This window comes from Heptranchias perlo, chromosome 11 (genome assembly GCF_035084215.1).
Source record: "Heptranchias perlo isolate sHepPer1 chromosome 11, sHepPer1.hap1, whole genome shotgun sequence".
In the NCBI taxonomy this organism is placed as follows: Eukaryota; Metazoa; Chordata; class Chondrichthyes; order Hexanchiformes; family Hexanchidae; genus Heptranchias; species Heptranchias perlo.
The window spans coordinates 9302804-9325552 of NC_090335.1; the positions used below are offsets into that span (position 1 = coordinate 9302804).

Below are 22749 nucleotides of genomic sequence, written 5' to 3' on the forward strand. Positions count from 1 at the left end.
GGAGCAATGAAAACCACGCACCCGCCAGGCCCACCCGGAGCCCCCCCTCATCCAGGCTTTATGGACAGTCGTGGGAGGTTCTCTAGTCCTTTTGGTGCTTTAGCGTTGGTTACTGTACACAGGGCGCTTATACCATGCAGGAGTAAACCTACCACATTTGTCACCACCATTAGATGTCAGCGGGCAGCAAAGTTGGAAATGTCTTTGAGAGTTCACTCCCTTACCTGGTTTCCCCACATCGTGGTCCAGCCCTGCGTCAACTGGAACAAGGATTGGAGGATGTCCTATTCTCCAAGAATGAAGATGATCCTTTCAGATAGATGATGGCCAGGAGAGCATTGGAATTGTTGAATCTAGAGGTAACAAAGGCATGCATGAGAGTTTCAGCAGCAGATGAGCTGAGGTAGGGGCGGAGACTGGCAATGTTACAGAGGTGGAAATAGGCGGCCTTGGTGATGGAGAGGGTACAGGGTTCGAAGTTCAGCTCAGGGTCATATAGGACACCAAGGTTCCGAATGGTCTGGTTCAGCCTCGGACAGTGGCCAGGGAGAGGGATGGATTCGGTGCCTAGGGGATGGAATTCGTAGCGGGGACCAAATGTGATGGCTTTGGTCTTCCCAATATTAGGTGGAATTTCTACACATTCAATATTGAATGTGACAAATCAGAGACAGTGGAGGGGTCGAGGGAAGTGGTGGTGAGGTAGAGCTGGGTGTCGTCAGCATATATGTGGAACCTGAAATTGTGTTTTCGGATGATGTTGCCAAGGGGCAGCATGTAGATGAGATATAGGAGGGGGCCAAGGATAGATCCGTGGGGGATTCTAGAGGTAACGATGCGGGAGCAGGAAGAGAAGCCATAGCAAGTAATTCTCTGGCTACGACTGGATAGATAGGAATGGAACCAGGCGAGGGCAGTCCCACCCAGCTGGAGGACGGAGGAGAGACGTTGGGAGAGGATGGTTTGTTCAACCGTGTCAAAGGCTGCGGACAGGTGGAGAAGGATGAGGAGGGATATTTCACCGTGGGCACAGTCACAGAGGATGTCATTTGTGACTTTGATCAGGGCCGTTTCAGTGCTGTGGCAGAAGCAGCAACCTGATTGGAGAGGATCAAACATGGCGTTGCAGGAAAGATGGGCGCGGATTTGGGAGTCGCCTGCACGTTCGAGGACTTTGAAGAGGAAAGGGAGGTTGGAGATGGCGTAGTAGATTAGATTCAACTGGTTCAATTATAGTATAGTCCCCACCGCTTATCGCGGGCACGTACATGCAAACGTGTTTTGCCCGCTATACATGATGGCTGGTATAACGGGGTAGCGCTATTTGAGTAATCAACAAGAATGTTTCTTTTGTGAAACTCCACTCTGACCTGCAGTCCGTTTACCAACTGTAACCCCCACACCAATTAGAAGGCCTTAACTACACAAAAGGTAATTGAACATTAACGAGGTGTTGTATATACTTGTTTGTTCTTGCATTCAGTGCACCTTAACAGGGTGCAAACTAGTGAGGAAGCACAGCAGTCTCTGCCCGAAATAAATGGAGCGCTTAAGACGCTATAACCGGCAACTTTAAAATGAACGTTAGTGCTAATGGTTATCGCTTTTTGGCCTAGATAAGCGACTGCATGTTTTAAGTGGTGGGGACTATATTGAAAATCTATGAATGGTAGAGGTGGAATGTGAAGCGGTCGACTTTCCCCCTCCCCAGCATTAGTCGGGCGTTATGCATTGGAAAGCCACCTGTCTGGAGCAAAGCTGAGCCCAGGTGAACTTCTAGGTTTAAATCATTGCCGTGGGCTGGGCTTGGCCTGGATGAGAATTTCCGCCCTGTGAATGGACGAGCACCGCAAACTGGGGGGCGAACCTGTGCGCTGATGTCAAAAAACAGATGGCTTCTATCTCCACTATTCCTCCTTTTTGGCCTAACACGCCTATCTTCTGGCAGGTATGAAGAGCTCACTGCCAGCCCACCATTCATTTCCTCCAGTCTGAAGGGGCTGAGCCCAACTTCTATCACCCACTTGCCTGTGGAAGCAGCCCTGTGCATTGAGCACGAGAAATGTGTCCAGGTAGAAAATCCAAATCATAGTAGTAATTAATAAACAAAAAGTAATCATTTTAGTTTAGAAACTAGAGACATTGGGCCTGTATTTGGGCTCTGCCCCCTTTGCACTTGACTTTGAGGCAGACAATTCCCACCCAGAAAATGCAAATTCAGGCAGGAGCATTTAAATTTGAGGCTAATGATGCGGGAGCGACATCAAAGCCTCTCCCGCACCATATTCTGAGCTTCCACCTGGCGTCCGCCATAGAAGAGGATCATCCCACTTTTTACGAACCAAAATATGACCCTATGCATGAAGAATTCTGTGTGTCACCGTGCCTGGGGTGAAGAATAAACCCTTCATGCTCTCACTGAACACAAAACGAGTCACCTCGTACTCTCCTGATCTCCTTTGATAGATGGACAGATAACACTGGCATGAGTCTAGTTTTGGCACAAAATACACTATTTTGCCATCAGTAGCTACAGCCAATTTTAAAAGTGCAATCTTCTGTAATTATATATAATGTATTTTTTTTTTGTGAACCGCAGGCTTTGATCCCAGTATTCCCAAACACCAGCGAGATGTGGTTCTGCAGACTTTCCCACTTGATTTTGCTGAGCCAGCAGTTCCTGTTGGCACCTCCCCAAGCCAAGTCTTCAGCCAATCTGTTCCACCTTCATTCAGTAGTTCAGCATGTTCAGGGCCTTCGTCTTCTGCAAAAAGTTCTGTCATAACATTAAGCTCAGATTCTGGGAAGCAAAGGAGTTTTTACAGACCGTGCAATCCTCCTGTGCCAAGATCAGACATTGGGCACAAGTCTGCGCCCTCTATTTCCCCATCTGAGTCTGAAGATTCTGAAGGCTCAAGTCCAAGTCCAGTCATCTTCTTGGACGAGGAAGGCTACCAGAAAAGTCTGAAGGCCAAGCTGGAAATACCTCCGATCCCAATACTTAAAGATGACATTGAGGATTCTGATTCTGAAGTGAGTGAATTCTTTGACAGTTTTGACCAGTTTGACGAACTGGACCAAATGTTGGTGAGCACAGCTGCCAACCTGAAGGTAGGGCCCAGTCCTCAAAGTTCACCTCAGAAAAAGAAACCTGTGGCAAAGCTGACTTCGGACTTCACACTGAAACAATGCACTACTGCAGTTGCTGCTATGAATCCGCATAAGTTTGACCATCCGGTCCTTCCCGCTGACGTAAAAAAACCGACCCCTCGCAAGGCAGAATCTCCCTATAACAGCCTGTCTGATGTCCCAGATTCACCTCGGCCAATGAATACCTCTGGAGAAGAGAATAGTCCACTCTTCAGCCCCATCCATTCTTCTGCATTCAGCCCCCTTGGTGCTTGTGGTAGTTCCGAGTGTTTTGGGAGAAAGGAGGCCGCCAACACTGAAGTCATTAAAGCAGAAAACCTTGGAGCGCTTTCTAACACTTACTCAAATTATGCAGTTGATGTTTCACACAGCATCATCAGTTCTGTTTTCAGCTATCCACACACCGTCGGATTTGAGCATAAAAGAACAGATGGATGCCCTCAGGAAGTATGCTGGTCAGACAGAATGCTGACTTCCACTGAAAACCCCGACTCGAAACAACCCGCGGTTTATACTCCCGCGCAGCAGAAATGTTCAAACACGTTCAAAGATGGCATTCAGAGAATTGCTACGGAACTAGTTGAAAAAAGTCTCGGTAGTGCCTTGAAGGACCTACAAAAGGGCGTTTCTTCGTGCACTAGTACCCTGTGCCACTTGGCTGCGAGACTGACGTCTTCTGTGATTCACATGGCTCTTCAAGAGATTGGGGCAAGGCGAGCATTTTCACAGAAGAGGAGTGCCATTAATAATTTAGCTGATTATTTGGTCGGTGACGCAATCTCTGGAGCACTGCGAGAGCTGGAGTTTGTGAAGGAACAAATTTTTAACAATGCTGTTGCACGATTCGCGACCGATCTTGCCGAGGAACTCATTTTTGAGGGAATCATGGAAGTTTGTCAGTTCTCCCACCCAACAACACCTACGTCAATCACAAGCTGGTCGCTTGATGATGAAGAAAAGGTTGTGAGCTCCTATGCGAGAGACTTGTCTGAATCAGTCCTACAGGAAGCCTTTATTGAATTGTCTCAAGTGGATGTGGCTTTCACGGCACAAGCAGCAATTAGTATTTCTCTGGACAATATAAAAGATGTCGGTGGAGAAGAGGTAACCCAGGTACTGAAGACTGCTGATGACCCGGCTGGTGTTCGAGAGCGGACACTACTTAGAAATCCTGAAGGGTGCGTTTCAAATGCTCCGGCAAACAATGTATTTGATCGTTTGTATTCGACCGAGAAGGAGTATACGATAGAAAAAGCTTTACTTTGTGTTTCTGGCATTGTGAGTTGTGCATCAGTTCCCAGTGCTGCAAAGGCACTTTCTTGGAATTCCTCGGATTACTCTCTGAAGTCACGCAGTCATCGTGTATCGTCAGAAGAGAAACCAGAACAAGCTATAAACACTAGACTTGAGGAATCATGCTTGAGAAGCAGAAAGGTGGATGAAGTGTTGCCCGTCAGCTATGTGCATCAGCCAATGGATCCTGCAAGTCTCGTCACCTGTAGTGGGCACATTTCCTGTAACGACATGTTTCTATGCACAGAGGCTACAGACACTAACGGCAGTGAAACATCAAGAAAAAGTGAAGGTTTGGACACTAATGACGCTGCTGCTACAGCACAGGAAACTTGGCAAACAACAGTAGCAATGATTGATATAGTGGTAAATAATCCTTTCGATTTGGTGACTCCACCTAAAGTTGAAAACATGGTAGAGGATTATGCTTCTAAACTGAGTAAAAAAATACTAATTGAGCCTGAGAGCATGCCAATTCCTGAGAACCACTTTGCTGCGCAGTTGGCAGAAGCAATTGTGAAGAATTCGGTGGATGAAGTGAAAACAAAAGTTGCTAAAAACAATGAAGCAAAACCTCACGAGGTGTTTGTCGCAGGTTTACAGGCAGGCATTGTCGAAACTAGTAAAGAAACTCCTGAGTGTCTCGGGGAGATTGCAGAGGGCCGGATGCAGGAACAGCTAACAGTTGGGAAAATGATTTCAGGCGGTCAGCATAAAGACGCGTACTCTCAGTCACCAGATCTGCTGCGAACACCTCCCGTGTCACCTGCTGAATGTACCCCCGGTAAAGGTTTGACCATACCTCGGCATTTTGCACAGGAGCTTAAGGGTCACTTAGCAGAAGAGTTTCCCCCATGTACTCCACCACCTAGTCCTACTGTTGCTCTCAAGAATACAGATGCAGAAAGTACGGACGGTGTGGGTGGTCCTGAGCTCGCGGATACTCTTAAGTCGTTGACTGAGCAGCTTCAAGGCCATGTCTTAATACCAACCCCTCAGACTTCCTCGGCAGAAGTAAATGAACTTAACCAAGAGATAAGTGTAGGGGTGCTTGGAAAGCCAACGATTGGGCTTAATAAAGATGGATTATTTTCAGAGGAACATCTTATCAGCGCTGAAGGAAGCTTAAGTATGTCTCCCGGAACACCACCACCAACCCCACAGCAATCATTCCATGAAACGAGTCTGAAGAGTTTCAATAGGAAGCTTAAAGGAGAGCTGGCTAAAGAGTTCCTGCCCGTAACCCCACCATCCACCCCCCATAACCATTCTGTCTCAAGCTTGGCAGAGATGACCCAGGACACTGAGGAAAAGGCAGAGTTTGTGCTGAAACTAATGAGGTCACTGTCTGAAGAAGTTCTGGATAATGAGGATGACGAAAACTTTGATTTTGTCGAGAGACATGCAGAGACGAGGGAGCAGCCAAGTCCAAGTTTGAGACGGGAAGCAAAAGTTTTGGAAAAAGAAGAATTAAAGTCGGACATTAAGAGGCATGCCCTACAGTATGCCAATCAACTGGCATCTAGCATAGTTTCCATGGCAACTGAAATTGCAGCAATTTGTATAGAAGATGCCGGCAAATGTGAAGGCGGAGAAATTAAGTGTTTCAAGGTCTCCCCCAGCAACCTGTGGAAATCAGCAGCCCGAAGTGAACTGCACACTAGGACGACAATTGGTGAAAGGAAAGTTCCGGAAGAAGTTGTAAGTTCCTTATGGAGCTACGCCGGCAAGGTGGCAGGAGAGGTCATTCGGGACGCCAAAAAAATCATCAGCTCCAAGAAGCACAAAGTGAGAAAATTCAGGAAGGATGGCTGGCAAGTTGAAAGTAATGAATCCAGCTTCGGAGAGCAAGAAAATGTTGGAATCGAAGGGTTAAACACCATGGCAGATCAGTGGTCACGGGAGCTTATGGAATCTGTGCTTCACTCACCCCAAGGCAATGCTCCTGGACTCATGTCTAAGCATTCCAGCTGTGAGAGTGTGACTGATGATTACGCAGAATACATCATGAGAATGATTAGTAGAGAAGGTGGAAATGGTGAGCTCATAGTAGATCACTATGCTAGTAAGCTTGCATTTAGGACTGTGAAAGTAGGCCTAGAACAAGCAGCCAGGAGAATCAAGCAGAAGTATAAGAGGAGACTGCTCTCCTCACAACAGTCAAGGGGTGACAGTGCGGCGAAAGAACTTTTCAAATTTCTGACTAGGGAGGAGAACCAAGATATGGATCCCTGCCGGAGAGGCCAGGATCAAAGAATGAACAGAAGGGACTCTCGAGATTTGGCACGGTTTGCAGAATCAGTTGCTCAAAATATCACTTATGAAGTCACACAGAAGTTGAACACGGCATCTGGAGCACATGGGTTACCCAAGTCCCTAACAGATTCTTGCCTTTACAAAAGGTCCCAGCTGGAGCAGATGGCTGAGGACCTTATCAAAAAGACATGGACTTGCTCAATCCAACCTATCATCCAGAGAAGCAAACGCTACCACAGTACGGGAAGTTTAAACGATTACAGTTATAGCCTCGATAGCACAAATCGAGCACTTGAACATTATATTGGAAAAAATGGTGATGACACTTTCCAGCTGAACACAGCCGAGGATGGTGTTGATGCTCCAGAAAGCAGCAAGCAAAAAGAATGTTTAACGTACGCTGAAAAGTTGACAGAAATGGTTTTCAAATGCTCTTCAACAGATAAGGAATCAAGAAGTTACACTAACAGGTTAAATTCCCAGACAGCTGGGTTGTGCAGCAAAAATGCCACAAGACCTCCATGGCATACCAGTAAAGCGTTTACAAGGCCAGAACACCATGTCCATAGAACACTTGGGGCTTGTCAGCTAGACGTACCAAGGATCCACATTGATCTGGAGCAGAGTGGACTTTTTGCAGAGGATTTGATGTCAGTGGCCATTGAGAAAGCCAGGAGAGATCACAGTAATACAAGCCTGGCAGCAGATAGTGGTATTGGACAGGATGGAACAAGCTTCACAGAAAGTCTTGCTGCAGAAATAATGACTTCAGCCATGATCAATGCCAGCCAGTCAATCATAAGGTAAATGAAAGTTGTCCTCCCATCATTTTAAGTTAACTAGAATTGAAAATTCATTCTTATTCTCTCAAGTGCAGATAGATTATTGCCATCACTTCATGGGGAGGGTGTTGGGAGGAAATCATTTGGGAACACTGTCACTTTAAGAAAATTGCGAGCAGTCAGCTGATCTCCCTCTCATCCCCATCCGCTCCGCTGTATATAACCGTAACTTTGATTATTGGCTATAGACCTCTGTTGTCTTCTGTACCCGAAAGAGTTTGTAGTTGGCATTTATTGGTTGTCTGTTGGAAACTGCTCAACTTCTGCAGATATGGAGACAGAAAATGTTGGAAATACACCTTGGGTTAGTCAGCATTTGTCAAGAGAAAAAAAGAAGACAGGTTATGCTCATTTTGGGGGGGTGCTTTTCATGAGAACTGAAGCCTGAAAGACAAGCAGGCATCTGAATAAGATTGGAAAAAAATAGAGAGAGATAGATGTGAGAAGCATTCCTTCCACCAGCGCTGTTATATCATTAACAATTATCTGCCCTGGGAGCAGAACTTTATTACTGATCAGCAGTGAGATACAGTTGGCTTGGGTCTGTCCGTCAGCTGTGGATCCGAGACCAGTGTCCATATTATAACGGCAGCTATATATTTTCACAAAGGCCCGAAGAATGGGGCTCTTTTCATTAGAACTGGGGACAATGTGGGGTGATTTAATAGAGGCGTTTAAACTTATGAAAGGATGGGAAAGAGTAGGTTTAAACAGACTGTTTCCAGTGGCTGAGGGTTTCAGAGCGAGGAGACATAGATTTAAGATTGAATGTAAGAGATTTAGGGCAAAGAGCGGGAGAAACTTCTTTCCACACACTGTTGTGAGGTTGTGGAATACACTACCAGAGTCTGAGATTGAAGCAGACACCATGTTACTGTTTAAGAATAGGTTTGATAGCTGGCTGAAGGAAAGTGGAATAAAGGGAACGTGAAATTAGGACTACTGTTCATATAGGGTAACTGCCATCATAGGCCGGTTGGGCCAAATGGCCTGTTTCCGTGTTGTAATTCCTATGTAATTCTGTACCCCATGTGATAGCTGGTTAGTAGACTCTTCCGCTTGAAAATCTTAGTTCGTGTGCACACATTGATCTTTTAAGTTGTTACGGCAACAGTTTTCTCAATCCAGCCCTTTGTTTCTTTCCTTTTGGGAACAAGACTTCAGGTGTATCCATTATTAAACAAAAGTTAATAAATTGAGTCAAAAGCAAAATACTGCAGATGCTGGAAATCTGAAATAAAAACAGAAAATGCTGGAAAAGCTCAGCAAGTGAGGCAGCATCTGTGGAGAAAGAAACAGAGTTAACGTTTCAGGTCGAAGACCTTTTGTCAGAACTGGAAGATGTTAAAGAGTTAAAGTTTTTAAGCAAATACAGAGCCAGGGGAAAGGGGGGGGGGAAGGAGGAAAGAACAAAAGGCAAGGTCTGTGATAGGGCAGAGAGCAAGAGTGATAGGACTGAGGCAAGTCTTGCCCTATCACAGACCTTCCCTTTTGTTCTTTCCTCCCTCCCACCCTTTCCCTGGCTCTGTACTTGCTCAAAAACTTTAACTCTTTAACATCTTCCAGTTCTGATGAAAGGTCTTCGACCTGAAACATTAACTCTGTTTCTTTCTCCACAGATGCTGCCTCACTTGCTGAGCTTCTCCAGCATTTTCAGTTTTTATTTAATAAATTGAGTAGTTAGGTGTATGTCTTTGTGTTACTGCCTGTCAGACAAGGTTAGAGCAAGTTCTACTTGTGTAGGTTCCCCTTTCGCCAGCGCTCCCACTGAGGCTGCGTGCAAGTCTGCACCATGGACACTTGTCACCGACCATTACTTTCAACTTGTCTCAACTGGCCAAAGTTGCTGTAAAATCTCATCGCCCCAATGTTTCCTGATTTGGAATTGCTTCCCATTTGTTTGTGGAGTTTAAATGAATGAGGAAGAATGTTGGATTACTTACTGTAGATATGGTCTTTCTCGCTCTCCCTTCACATGGCTTGCTTCCGCTGCACTGTTCTATTTTATTCTATCACTGTTCTCTCGGTGTTACTTGGGGTCTGGATGCCGCCTCCTTCAGGCAAAGCACAAGGCGTGGGGCCAAAACGGGGCCATATTACAGTAGAGTTGGGGACTATCATCTGAGCACTTGGTGCAAACTTCTTGAAGAAACATTTTTACCAGGTGCTGTTCTCCCATGGGTTGATGGCAGTATCCTACTCATAGGGGAAGATTGAGCTTCTTTTGAAGAATGGCATCTATCTCTATGTTAGATGTGCTAACATCTCTTTGGACCACTAAATGTTCCTTTTGTACTTTAAGGTAAGCTAACATTGAATGATCTCTGTATGAGTGCCCTTAAGCATTCTTTGCTGTAAATCCTCAGTGATTTTAGCGTGGGGCAGTACCTAGAGTTTTAAATGAAATTGAAGCACCGCGATGAAGTTATTCCTGTTTGATTATGTGATACATTTACTTGCTGCTGTCTTTTTCCTCTTCTGGTCAGGATGCTGGTGCTCATTAGAGTGTTTGAAGTGCTGCGATCTCCTTCCTCGCTCATTCTGTATGGAATCTTACTGCTTGTATAAAGCTGTTCATTTATTCTCTACTCCCAACACCCAACGTTTAAATAATGTAACGCAGAGAGGGGGCGAGGGCACTGGACCTCACTTAACCATTCTTTTGGACCATTTAATGATTTCATTGTAATGGAGAGGAGGGGTTGGCAACTGAAGATTGTAATACTGAAATGAAAACTCAATGTGTCCTGTTACGGCTTTCTGTGTTCTTAACTTCTAATGTGACCAAAATCAATCTTTACACTGTCTCTTTAAATGAAAGTTTCCAGCCAGCACATCATTGGTTTGAAATGCTAATTGGCATAGCACATGTTGGTAGCTGTGTTTGTTGAATGACACCACAGTGGCAATGCTCTTTCTGTAGTTATGGAGGTGTCATACGTTTGATCATATCTATAACGTATTAAAAGTTTAGTGTAAGCATCACACTTCCTGTCATGCTTCAGGCATCACACTTGAGTGTATCCTCTGACTCACTGTGAGTAACCCCGTGAGAGATCTACAAATAATAATTAAAAATGGCTACCTGTTAATGTGGCGACCTTTTCAGGAGAGAGATGTTTTGATCAGATCTGTTATGCCTTTGTTATGGGTAGCAGCTGTGCAATTCTGTGCATCTCACCACATGTGGAAGTTGCTTACTTGCCCTGTCAAAGGGTATTCAGTGCCCACGCTCAATGGATTCCGTGAATTATATTGTCGAGTTTTGGCCAACCTCACTGTTACTCACATTTAAAGATGTTGATGTTGCCAAAGTATAACCAAAAGTCTAACATCAAAGGAAAATATGAATTTTTTTGTAAAGTGGTCATTGGCTACTGAAGAGAGTCTCTGCTGAAGTCCGGATGATGGAAGATTTTAAGATCCCCAAAGCGCTGATCTGTGTTTTGATATTCTGTATACCGAGGTTACTGAGAATACAGAGTCCACATAACTTCCAATATCCGGGTCTCAATCTCTGTGAGGGTAGATCATACAAACTGGATCATAAGCGTCAGGTTCCCCTTATGGGAATTGCTGAGAGACCATTGAAAGGGAAAATAATATTTTGAAGCTCAAACGATGAGAGTTGGTTTCAGTACGGTAGGATGATATCCCCACTCATCTGAGTGTGATGTTTAAAAGTTTAAAGTAGACCGACGGAAACAAAAAGCCGATACGTGGAGCACAATGCCAGTAAGCAAGTTAGTGCAGGATAAGCTTTTATTCACTAGAGGAACATGTGACATGTGCAGACTGGAGGTAGAAGCGGGCACTGAACAGCTCCCAGAGAAGGAAAATGACATCTGTACGTGTTGGAAATGAAGGAGCAGGAGGAAATTGAAGACTGAACGGCAGCATCAACAGGAATATGGGTTGGGATTGCACAAACGGGAGGTGACAGGGCATGAGGGGGAAGCTGAGGGAAAAGAGAAGTAGCAGAAGCATGATCTCCCATTGGCAGAAGGAAGTAGGAACTGCAAACCAGTTCAGTGAGGGTTCAGCAGATCTGGTAAGAACAAACCGACAGCAACCTACATGGGGCCATCAAGAAGAAAATGAAGAACAAGAGCAGTCGTGGTGAGAATAACAGAACCAGATCACCTGAGAAAAACAACATAAGTTGCAGGACGTGATATATCTGGTATAGCCTACTGTGCAGATAGCCTCGAGGCACCCAGCCTGTCTACTTCTGATGTCTCTTGTGCTATTGATGGCAGTTTTGACCTTTTTATAAAATGAGACGTTTTTATTTTACTTTCAAGTTTTTGACTGTGATAAATTTTGATTTAAAATAAAATATATATTTTAAGCTCATTCCTTTTGTATTCAGTTTTTAAATGGTGATAGGAAGTAATACTTAAATGAACTTCTAACGCTTGTTCATCCGACTCATTGTCTTGAGATGGCACCTATACCATGGGCACCTTTGTAGTCTTTATCCTAAAAAGGTCGCTCGCAATCTTGAGCAACTGTCAATTCAATTCAATTCAAATTTGGATTAAATCCCAACAATCCTTTGAATGTTAAAGACACTTTGTTTTGAACTGTAAGAGTTTAAATTTCTAATATTGATAAGTTCAGAGTCCTCATTAAACTGGGGAAAAAAAACTCTTGAAGCTGGATTATGAATGGGTGCAATTTGATCCCATTTCCTTCATCTCCAACATTACGATGTAATTTCCAATTACAAAATATAGTGTGCACTTTTCAATGTAATTCATACATTGCGGTGTATGTAGTGCCAACTAGTTCACCTCTCGCAAAATCCCCTTTTTGAATCCCTTTGCAAGCTTTATTATAGACACTAATGCGGTTATACCAAACAACAAGTATTTATATAACAATGTTCTAACACAGTCAAATAAACAAATGGTACAACCTGTCCCTAGGAAGTTTCAAGCTGATCAGTCCTGGTATTGTAGGGTGTGTGGGCCTCTGTCGCCCCAGAAGATGTTTCTGACTTTAGTGGGACAGTGCCTCGGTTTATATATCTTTCTGAAGCATATTTGCTTCCGGTAGCTTAACGACATTAGTCTCATGATGTCATCTGTCCCGGACATCTCCCCCCACCCCCCCCCCCCCCCACCCCAGGGGAACTTATTTCTGCTGTTTTTACTGTTTTTATGTTTTGTACCTTTTTAATGTGGTAAAAAGTATTTCAGGAAATTTTATTCATTTTTTTAAAAGTGAAAACTTCTCATGAAATGATTGAATTGTAATATACAAAGTAATAAATGTAGCATGAAGGAATTTTTAAAATCATTGGTAATCACCAGGGTGCCTATTGTTCCAGACATCTTTATCCATTCTATGGTGTTAACTGTTGTCCGTTCTATCTCTTATGGGGGAGGGACATACCCTTATCTGTGTATTTTGATTGTTCAGATGCAGACATTTAAGATGTTTCATCCTGTATATGCCAATCACAAAAGTTACCTAATTATTTGAACAAAGCTCCTGCAATTAACATAACAGGATTAGTCTGTGTCCAGGTCCTGTGTCTTTAATTATTGTAAATAATTTTACAACACCAAGTTATAGTCCAACGATTTTATTTGAAATTTACAAGCTTTCGGAGGCTTCCTCCTTCCTCAGGTAAATGTACCTGACATTTACCTGAGGAAGGAGGAAGCCTCCGAAAGCTTGTAAATTTCAAATAAAATCGTTGGACTATAACTTGGTGTTGTAAAATTGTTTACAATTGTCAACCCCAGTCCATCACCGGCATCTCCACATCATGTCTTTAATTATGCCTTGGGACATTTTGTTATCTGTTTCTGACAATTGGTCTTCAATGTGTCTGTTTCACAGTTTTATTGTGTCTGCAATATTCTCAATCACTTTGCCTGATGTCAGGCATATCATTTCCTGTGGGATGCTGGCTCCCTTTGTATTCTCACAGACACGAGGTCTGCCCACAGCCTCGCTTTTTGGTCAACGCTTAAAGCTTTGCAGGATGGGATACATGACTATGATTTAGTCTAGAAATCATATATCTTGCACCCTTCCATCTGGCTTTGACCCTACCTACACCATAGAGACTGCCCTAATTAACAAGCAATATCTACTGACTGTGCAACCATGGTATGTTATCTTTCCTCATCCCTCTCAACTTGTTCACCGGATGTAACAAAGTTTGCCACTCTATCCTTCTTCCACTGCCTCTGCTCCATGACCCAGCTCACTTGGCTTCACCTCCACCTGCCCCAGTGTGCTGCCCTGTCCCAGTATATGTTGTTGACTATCTCTGATAACTCCACTTCTACTTGGTGTCTGTGCTCTCCTATATGAAGTGTCTTGTGATGTTCATTACATTAAAGGCACTGTACAGGTGCAAGCTGTTAGTCATAGGAGATAGTGTATGCACCTGCAGACTTGAAATTTTGCCTTTGTAAAACCTAAATAATCAAGATGTTGAGATGCCGGTGATGGACTGGGGTTGACAATTGTAAACAATTTTACAACACCAAGTTATAGTCCAGCAATTTTATTTTAAATTCACAAGCTTTCGGAGGCTTCCTCCTTCCTCAGGTAAATGTTTGAGGTAAACATTTACCTGAGGAAGGAGGAAGCCTCCGAAAGCTTGTGAATTTAAAATAAAATTGCTGGACTATAACTTAGTGTTGTAAAATTGTTTACAACTAAATAATCAAGACTTGCATTTGCAGCAAAATGAAATATTCGAATGGTTGATTCTTTGAAAAGTGGGTGAGATTGATTGTTTTTGCTGTGTGGTTTTATACATTAATGTCAATGAAAGATACTGAGGTTTTTGCACTGTCTGCGTATAGTGGCAGTCTCAAGGATGGATTGCGGTCAACTGATTCTACCACAACCAGTCAACAGCTTAGCCTCAGCGTTGGTGATGACAGTACTGGCAGTTGGTCCAACCTGAGTTTTGAAGATGAACATCCAGATGAGACTAGTAGCTTCCTGCACCTCAGCGACAGGTAACTGTGCAACCACACAAGTAAATGTCAGCTGTACAGATTAGAACTCACGTTTTCATTTCAGTTAAGCCATTTTAAATGAGATCCACTAAAAGATTTTTGTCTTCACTGTAATTAATGAACAATCTGGAACTCTGAAGCACATGAAGGTTTGAACAGTTCACTTCTAAAGAACAGTTCTTCATGAAATCATATAAATTAACCAAATTACCATATAAAATAAGTGCCATCTTTTCAAACCCTACAGTATAGGAGAGTCCTGTTAAAGCACTGAGTCCTGATGGTTTTATGCAAACAGATACTATTTGACATTGGTCCAAGTGACTTTAAGTGAAAATCGTAAAAGATTGTTTAGCGTCACACATAGGGCGTGTACAGGAATAAGCGGCGTACTTGTTTGCACTTCTGGTGTGCTTCAAAACTGCCAAATCACTTCATGTTCTGCCGTTACAGATACTTGAACAACCTAATCTGGCTCTCTTAACCTGTTTAGCAATAGGCCAAGGGAACAGATTTGTTCTAATGGGGTTGAAAGGTTTTGAACAATGAAAATAAAACATTTTGTTATTAATTTGAGATGCTAAAGGTTTTTATTTTTACTTTCAAGTCCATTTTGTTTCATACCTCCTGTGCTTCAAACTTCCATTGTTCAGTTCCATTTAAAATGAATGGAGATAGAAAATTGGCCGCTGATTTCACATTTTTATACCTGTTGCAGCTTGCTCATGTTTGTATAATTTGGGGCAGATAAAACTATCTTTAGCTGCACTTTTATTCAGCCACTTTCGAAGCACTTTTGGCTTTTGTTTTCGAGATGTAGTCACAGTTCTGTAAAATTAATATCAGGCGTCGATCTATATTTTGAAACGGGGGCATTGTGTTCCATCACAAAGCCTGAAAGGAAATCTGTTTTCACATGCTGCAAGTGAGTTAAACATTTAAGGGTTTCATTTATATTTCATTTCACAATTTAGATGCATTGGAGAGAGGTGGGGGGGGGGGGGAGGGGAGAGTAGGGAGAAATTAGTTAGTTGTGAGGCTGTATGCCCCCTGTCTATTATTGGAACATAGGAACAGGAGGAGGCCATTCAGCCCCTCGAGCCTGTTCCACTATTCAATTGGATCATGGCTGATCTGTATCTTCATTCCATTTACCCGCCTTGGTTCCATGTCCTTTAATACCCTTGCCTGACAAAAATCTATCAATTTCAGTTTTGAAATTTTCAATTGACCCCCAGCCTCAACAGCTTCTCGGGGGAGAGAGTTCTAGATTTACACTATATGAAGAAGTGCTTCCAGACATCACCCCTGAACGGTCTAGCTCTAATTTTAAGGTTATGCCCCCTTGTTCTGGACTCCCCCACCAGTGGAAATAGGGTAGATAGAGAGAAACTATCAACTCCTTTAATAACAACAACTTGTATTTATATAGTGCCTTTAACATAGTAAAAGGTTCCAAGGCACTTAACAGGAGTATTATCAAACAAAATTTGACACCGAACCACATAAGAAGATATTAGGACAGGTGACCAAAAGCTTGATCAAAGGGGTAGGTTTTAAGGAGTATCTTAAAGGAGGAGAGAGAGAGGTAGAGAGACAGAGAGGTTTAGTTGTAATCATCTTAAACACCTCAATTAGATCACCCTTTAATCTATATTCAATTGCACTTGGAATTCGCTTCTTCACAGTGTGAAACTGGAGAATGTTTCTCAGTTTCTATTAATTGGATGTTATATGCTAAATTAAAGAGCAGTATTGTACACCTGCTTGTGCTCATCAGTCCTAACTTTGTTCCCATGTTTCAGACTGACCAATGGCCAGGGGAGCAGATACTGTGGGTCCAATTCACCCTGTGGTGGTATAAGCTTTGTATGTGACTGACAGACTTTTGTCCTTCGGGCTAACGGGCAATAGTAAATGTACAGAGAAATATCTGTAAAACTTAAGGTCACGTGGTAATTTAAACAAATCTATACTCCTTTAAGCATAGCAGTAACCATTTCTGTATTAGAATAAAATAGACTGCTGTTTTTCTGATCTCAGAATTATGAAGCAGGGTCGAGTTATCTAATTTAATTTTATAATATTTAGTGCCAGAAATGAGAGAGATTATTTAAAATTTGTTCATTAAGTAATCTTGAAAAACATTCAAGGGGTTAGTTTTCTGAAGTAACAAAATAATGTGTAAAATTGTTCATGTATGTCTCTTGCCTTCATTGTAACCAGTTCCATCAACTACATGTTTTTAATGTGTTTAAAATTAAACGGAAAACTCATTTAGCCTAGATATCTTTATGCCTCCCAGAGAATTAAAAGTAGCCAATTTCTCTTATCTAAATGGCATAACATTGCATCTGTGGTTACTATTTTTAGTCTAGCTTATTAACATGTGTCTGTTCTGCTCCTATTGCTCATACTGTTTCTAGACTCTAGGGCTGGTGCAAAAAGTAGGTCAGCGAAGGAAAAAGGCTAATACTGATAAACCGAAAGAAAACTAGACGGTGCCACCAAAACCTCGCAAATTTGGTGGCTCAGCTACTGGCGAGGGCAGATTGTGAATCAGGGTCAGCGTGTTATCACCCTACCTCTGATTGCTCTGAGCGAGGCTACACGCTGGCAGTGGATCCTCACCGCTTTGGTCCTTCGATGTCACAAATAGCCACAGCTACCTGTCTGCTCCGAAAAAATATTCCAGATATTTGTGTTTTGAATGCCTGACATAGATGAAACCTGTTAAATTGCATGTGGTACAGGGTCAGCAATAGGAAATGCACCATTCTCTGTGTTCTTGAATTTGCTGTACGGGTAATAGATGGTGGTGGGAGAGGGAATGAGAAGCTATGGTCAGTTACTCAATGTCCACTGCCTTTCTTTTTCTTTTTGGCAGTAATGGCAACAGCAGTAGCTGGAGCAGTCTGGGTTTAGAAGGAGATATATATGAGGAGAATATATCCTTTCCACCATCAGACAGGTTGGTCTAGTCCAGGATTCATGAAAATTGGTTTGAGTTAGGAAGCTTCATTTGCTGCATGAGAGCATGGCTTTGGAAGTGAAGTACTTAAGTAGCATATGCATGCAATGAAAGGCCTATAGGCAAGTCTGTGATAAATACATGCAGATTCTAAATCTGGTGTAACTTAAAAGACTGGTTTTTGAGATTAATCGCCTCCAAAGTAATCATCTTCGGCTTATTGCTTTCTTTCTCAATGCATGTGCTGATTGATTGTTCGAAGCGCCTTGTGGCGTTTTGCCCCATCTGATTTCTCTAATAGCTTACTTCTCATGGTATTTCATATTTAATGGCTCAGTAGGGTTTAATTAGCCCAGTGTGATATGTGATCAGAACCAGCCATAAGCACGGCTTCAATGATTGCACTCAATTAGATTTATTCAGCAAGCCTGGACTCCCAGCGTGGAGCCTTGCTGGATGGGAACTCAGGGCTGGAGAATCAACACTAGAGTGTTGTAGCCCTATCTCCACAGGGAACCTAAGGTGGCTGAATTTGCCTAGATATGACCCTGACAAAATTCACTCTTAAATACCCTGCTCTCAAAGCATCGTGGTGAACTGCAACAAGAATAATAATGTGGAGGAATCTCCGTGTTTTATTACCATTCCATAAGTGAGTTGTGTTAAGTTTTTTTCTACTCAAGTGCTTTGTGAAATATTTTTCATTCCACTGTGGAGTCGTTTGCAGTGATTGAAAAGTGCAGCTAACAAAACTCGTTACAAAGCTACGGGGAGCAGTTCTGTGATTCATTCAGACTAAATATTCAAATAAGATGGCAATTACATACAATTCACCATGGCCCTACTATTTTGTGAGGCTCACAGGAGAATATTTTCTGCCTCTTTTCCTCGCTCAGCAGCCTTTTTGACCTATCCATTTTTTTAAAAAATCCAAGTATCGAGCTAATGCCCCTGTAGATTTGGGCACTGTCCCTTTTTATCTGTGGGATCTGGTTTAAATGCAGCCCTAGTCGATGGGCTTGAAAGTCTTGTTCGGCCGGCTGTGTGAAATGAGTCCAGCTAGTCTCCTAATGCATACAAGCACAAAAGTACCAGAATTCGCTAATTGGTGATGTCAGTCACGCTTTCAGGACTGCTGGTGTGGTAAATGGTGCTGTTGTGAGGTTGAGGCTAAGGTACATTGTTTGGGTACTTTCTTAGGGGGAGAGTATTTGGTGCTGATGTACTTGACGAGGAGTGCTTGATGCTGATGGAAAAGCCCTACATTCCCTATTACTGATATCTATCACCGTGACCAGCATAACAACAAAAAAGAATAGACTGAGAGACAGCACATCCTTGTTACCAGCAATCGTTGGAAGATTTTTAAAAAAATGTATATTTCTTTAGAGACAAAGGATCATAGAGCTCTAACAAGTTGAGTCTTGAGAAGTGAGTCTGGGGAAGGTGGAGGAGATAGAAAGAAGGTAGACCTAGACTGTACAGTCAAGTAACTTTCTCCAGAAGGATTTAACTTATGGTGTTTTGCACCCCCACATCGCTGAAAGGTAATCTTGTGAGGCTCTGTTCCTGGCGCGGAGCCTTGCTAGATACAAGAGTGGGTCGGAGAGAAGGCTACGACACTACAATCCCAATTGTCAGATCTGTGCTTACTGTTAGCAAGACTCTGCGTCGCCAGTGCCGCCTTTCAAAGTTACTCCTCTGATCTGAACTTCTTGTATTAAGTGGATAATTTATTCATTTTACTTTGTTTGAACACTGCAGTACACCTACACCCAGCGTATTGAAAGTGGACCCTGATATATTTTCTCGCCACTTTCTGTACCACTGCTTTTACTCGCTGAAGACCTGTTGTAGAGCAGACATTAGAAGCTATTAACTATGTTATGGCATGAGAAGTATTCAGATTCTAATTGTTTGCTAGTTGTAAATGCATGTGACTGTCCTGTCCACTGTGTTCACTTTTTGTTTTCATATTCTAAATCTGAGCACTGCTAAGTCCTTTGCACTAAATGAGTGAGTACTAAATGGGCAATTTCTTTTCCATGATTGTAGTGATAATAGTGAAGACAAGGAGGAGGAGGTGCAAGAAGATTCTGAAGGTACAGTATGAAGTTACATTTTTGTCACAAAACTTAACTGCCAGTCAAGTATCAAAAAAGATACAAAAACATTTAAGATAGAAAGGGGGCAGATAGCTGAAAAACTAAACAAACGTAGAAGGGATAAGACCCCTGGTCCAGATGGATTGCATCCACGCATATTAAAGGAGTTAGGGAAGAGATAGCAGAGGCACTTATTACATGAATGTAAAAATTCATCAGAAAAGGGAATAGTGCGGGAGGACTGACGGAGAGCAAATGTTATTCCTATATTTAAAAGGGGATTTAGAACCATTCCAGGGAACTATTAACCAATTAACTTAACGTCGGTGGTAGGAAAGATAATGGAATCCATACTCAAAGATGTAATCGAAAAACATCCAGAAACTGAAAATATAATAAAGAATAGTCAGCACAGATTTCAAAAGGGAAGGTCATGCTTGAATTCTTATTGAATTCTTTGAAGAAGTAGCAGAAAGAGTAGATAAGGGTAATGCAGTAGATGTAATATATTTGGATTTTCAAAAGGCCTTCGATAATGCACTGCATTGTAGACTCATGACTAAGGTCAGAGCACGTGGAGTCAGTGGACTCCAGTAGAATGGATAGCAAGCCAGCTACAAAACAGAAAACAGAGCAGAGGTTAAAATGTGGGAAGTGGTGTTCCACAAGGATAGGTGCTAGGACCACTGTTGTTCACCATTTACATAAACGATTTGCCCTCGGGAATCGGAAGTACAATTTAAGAATTTGCAGACAACACCAAATTGGGGGATATAGTTAATACCGAGGAGGACTGCGACAAATTACAGGAAGACATTAATAAACTTGCAGAATGGGCATGTAATTGGCAAATGAATTTCAATATAGATAAGTGTGAGTTGGTACATTTTGGTAGGGAGAATAAGGGAGCCACATACTACTTGGATAATAAAAGACTAAATGGGGTAGAGGAGCAGAGGGATCTGGGGGTACAGATAAACAAATCACTAAAAGTAGCGACACAGGTTAATAAGGCCATTTTTAAAAAAAAAAAGAAAATCAAGCTCTAGGGTTCATTTCTAGTGGGATACAATTGAAAAGCAGAGAAGTTATGTTAAACTTGTATAGAATCTTGGTTAGACCACACTTGGAGTACTGTGAACAGTCCAGATCTCCATATTATGAAAAGGATATAGAGGCACTGGAGAAGGTGCAAAAATGATTTACTAGGATGATACCAGAACTGAGAGATTAATACCTATCAGGAAAGATTGAGCAGGCTGGGGCTCTTTCCTCTAGAAAAGAGAAGACTCAGGGGTGACCTGATAGTGGTCTTCAAGATTATGGAAGGGTTTGATAGGGTAGACGGAGAGAAGATGTTTCCATTTGCGGGGGAGACCAGAACTAGGGGCCATAAATATAAGGTAGTCATTAATAAAACCAATAGGGAATTCAGGAGAAACTTCTTTCCCCAGAGAGTGGTAAGAGAGTGGAACTCACTACCACAAGGAATGGTTGAGGTAAATAGCATAGATGCATTTAAGGGGAAGCTAGATAAACACATCAGGGAGAAAGGAATAGAAGGATATGCTGATAGGGTGAGATGAAGTAGGGGGGGGAGGAAGCTCATGTGGAGCATAAGCACCGGCATAGACCAGTTGGGCCGAATGGCCTGTTTCTGCGCTGTACATTCTATGTATGATCTTAAATGGCTGAGATGTGTGTGCTGATCTTGAGGCGCCCACTCATCAAGATATAAGGCACAGATTAAATAAACAACATTGGCAGGTCTTCTATATAAACCACACCTAATTTATTTACCATAGAATCACACAGCACAGAAGGAGGCCATTCAGCCCATCCTGTGCCTGTGCCAGCTCTTTGAAAGAGCTATCCAATTAGTCCCACTCCCCCGTTATTTCCCCATAGCCTTGCAAATTGTTTTCATTTTCAAGATACATGCTGCAAACCAGAGGAAAATTGAATAACCCTGAAATACCCCATTTATCAATACAAAATCATGATTTGAAAAGGAACTAAGGATTTCCATATCATGGAAACGATTAGTCGTGTCTTTCCTTAGTACTTCCTGATTTGGCGTTATTCACACAATGCTGCAGTTCAACTAGGCTTAAATCACCATCTAGGGAAACTGCGCGAGGGACGTTGTCCCTTCAAAGATATTCCTGCATGCTGTCAGATGGAACCTCACCGTACGCAGAACTAGTGTCCTCCACCTTGGCATTCAATATTAGCCTTAACGGTGACCGATTCAATTGCTTATTCAGTTACATTTTTAATTCTCAATTGTCATTCAACAGCGCACCGGCTGACTCTTTGTAGTTGCAGTTTTGCTACTTACTATTGATCCAGCCGTGACTTGTCTTGTTTGACACCCTTCGAAGTGGTGGCCACTGCTTGGTGTCTTTGTTTTACCGACATATCCTCGACTGGCATCAAATACTAAGACACTTGCCGCTAGTTGCAGCCAAGGTTTCAAACACTGTCAGTATCGCTGCTGGGCCTTCGTGGTCACAACACCAGTAAATGTCAAATTTGTCCACGGCTCTTGCAACCTCACCACCAGGAATATCTTCAGCAAATGCCAAAAAGAAGCATTAACTTAGGGAGGAACATAGGAACAGGAGTAGGCCATTCAGCCCCTCAAACTTGATCCGCCATTCAACTAGATCATGGCTGATCTGTATTTTAGCTCCATCTAACCGCCTTGGTTCCATATCCCTTAATACCCTTGCCTAGCAAAAATCTACCAGTCTCAGTTTTGAAATTTTCCATTGACCAACAGCTTTTTGGGGGAGAGAGTTCCAGATTTCCACTACCCTTTGTGTGAAGAAGTGCTTCCTGACATCACCCCTGAACGGCCTGGCTCTAATTTTAAGGTTATCCCCCTTTGTTCTGGACTTCAGCACCAGAGGAAATAGTTTCTTTCTATCTACCCTATCAAATCCTTTAATCATCTTAAACACCTCAATTAGATCACCCCACAATCTTCGAGGGAGAGGCCTTCCACTGGTCTCAGCTCATCCCAGCCACTGGCCAGTAACAATTGACACATGGACTTTGCCTCATTGATTCTGCCCAACAGGGAATAAGACTTTAGGGTATAAATTACTGCTGGCAAATTCCTCTGCTCTTTTAAC

General features: G+C 42.7%; 1 protein-coding gene across 4 annotated transcripts in view; it reads left to right on the top strand.

Moving 5' to 3' along the window:
* Nucleotides 1-22749, top strand: part of akap11 (A kinase (PRKA) anchor protein 11) — a 102244-nt gene that overhangs the window by 65086 nt on the left and 14409 nt on the right. For 3 of the 4 annotated variants that reach the window (XM_067992512.1, XM_067992510.1, XM_067992513.1), the window contains 4 exons: nucleotides 2600-7502; nucleotides 14375-14533; nucleotides 17421-17504; nucleotides 19560-19606. In XM_067992512.1, coding sequence (XP_067848613.1) covers nucleotides 2600-7502; nucleotides 14375-14533; nucleotides 17421-17504; nucleotides 19560-19606 — 5193 coding nt within the window. The remainder of the gene's footprint in view (nucleotides 1-2599; nucleotides 7503-14374; nucleotides 14534-17420; nucleotides 17505-19559; nucleotides 19607-22749) is intronic. The other variant, XM_067992514.1, reaches the window with a different exon arrangement.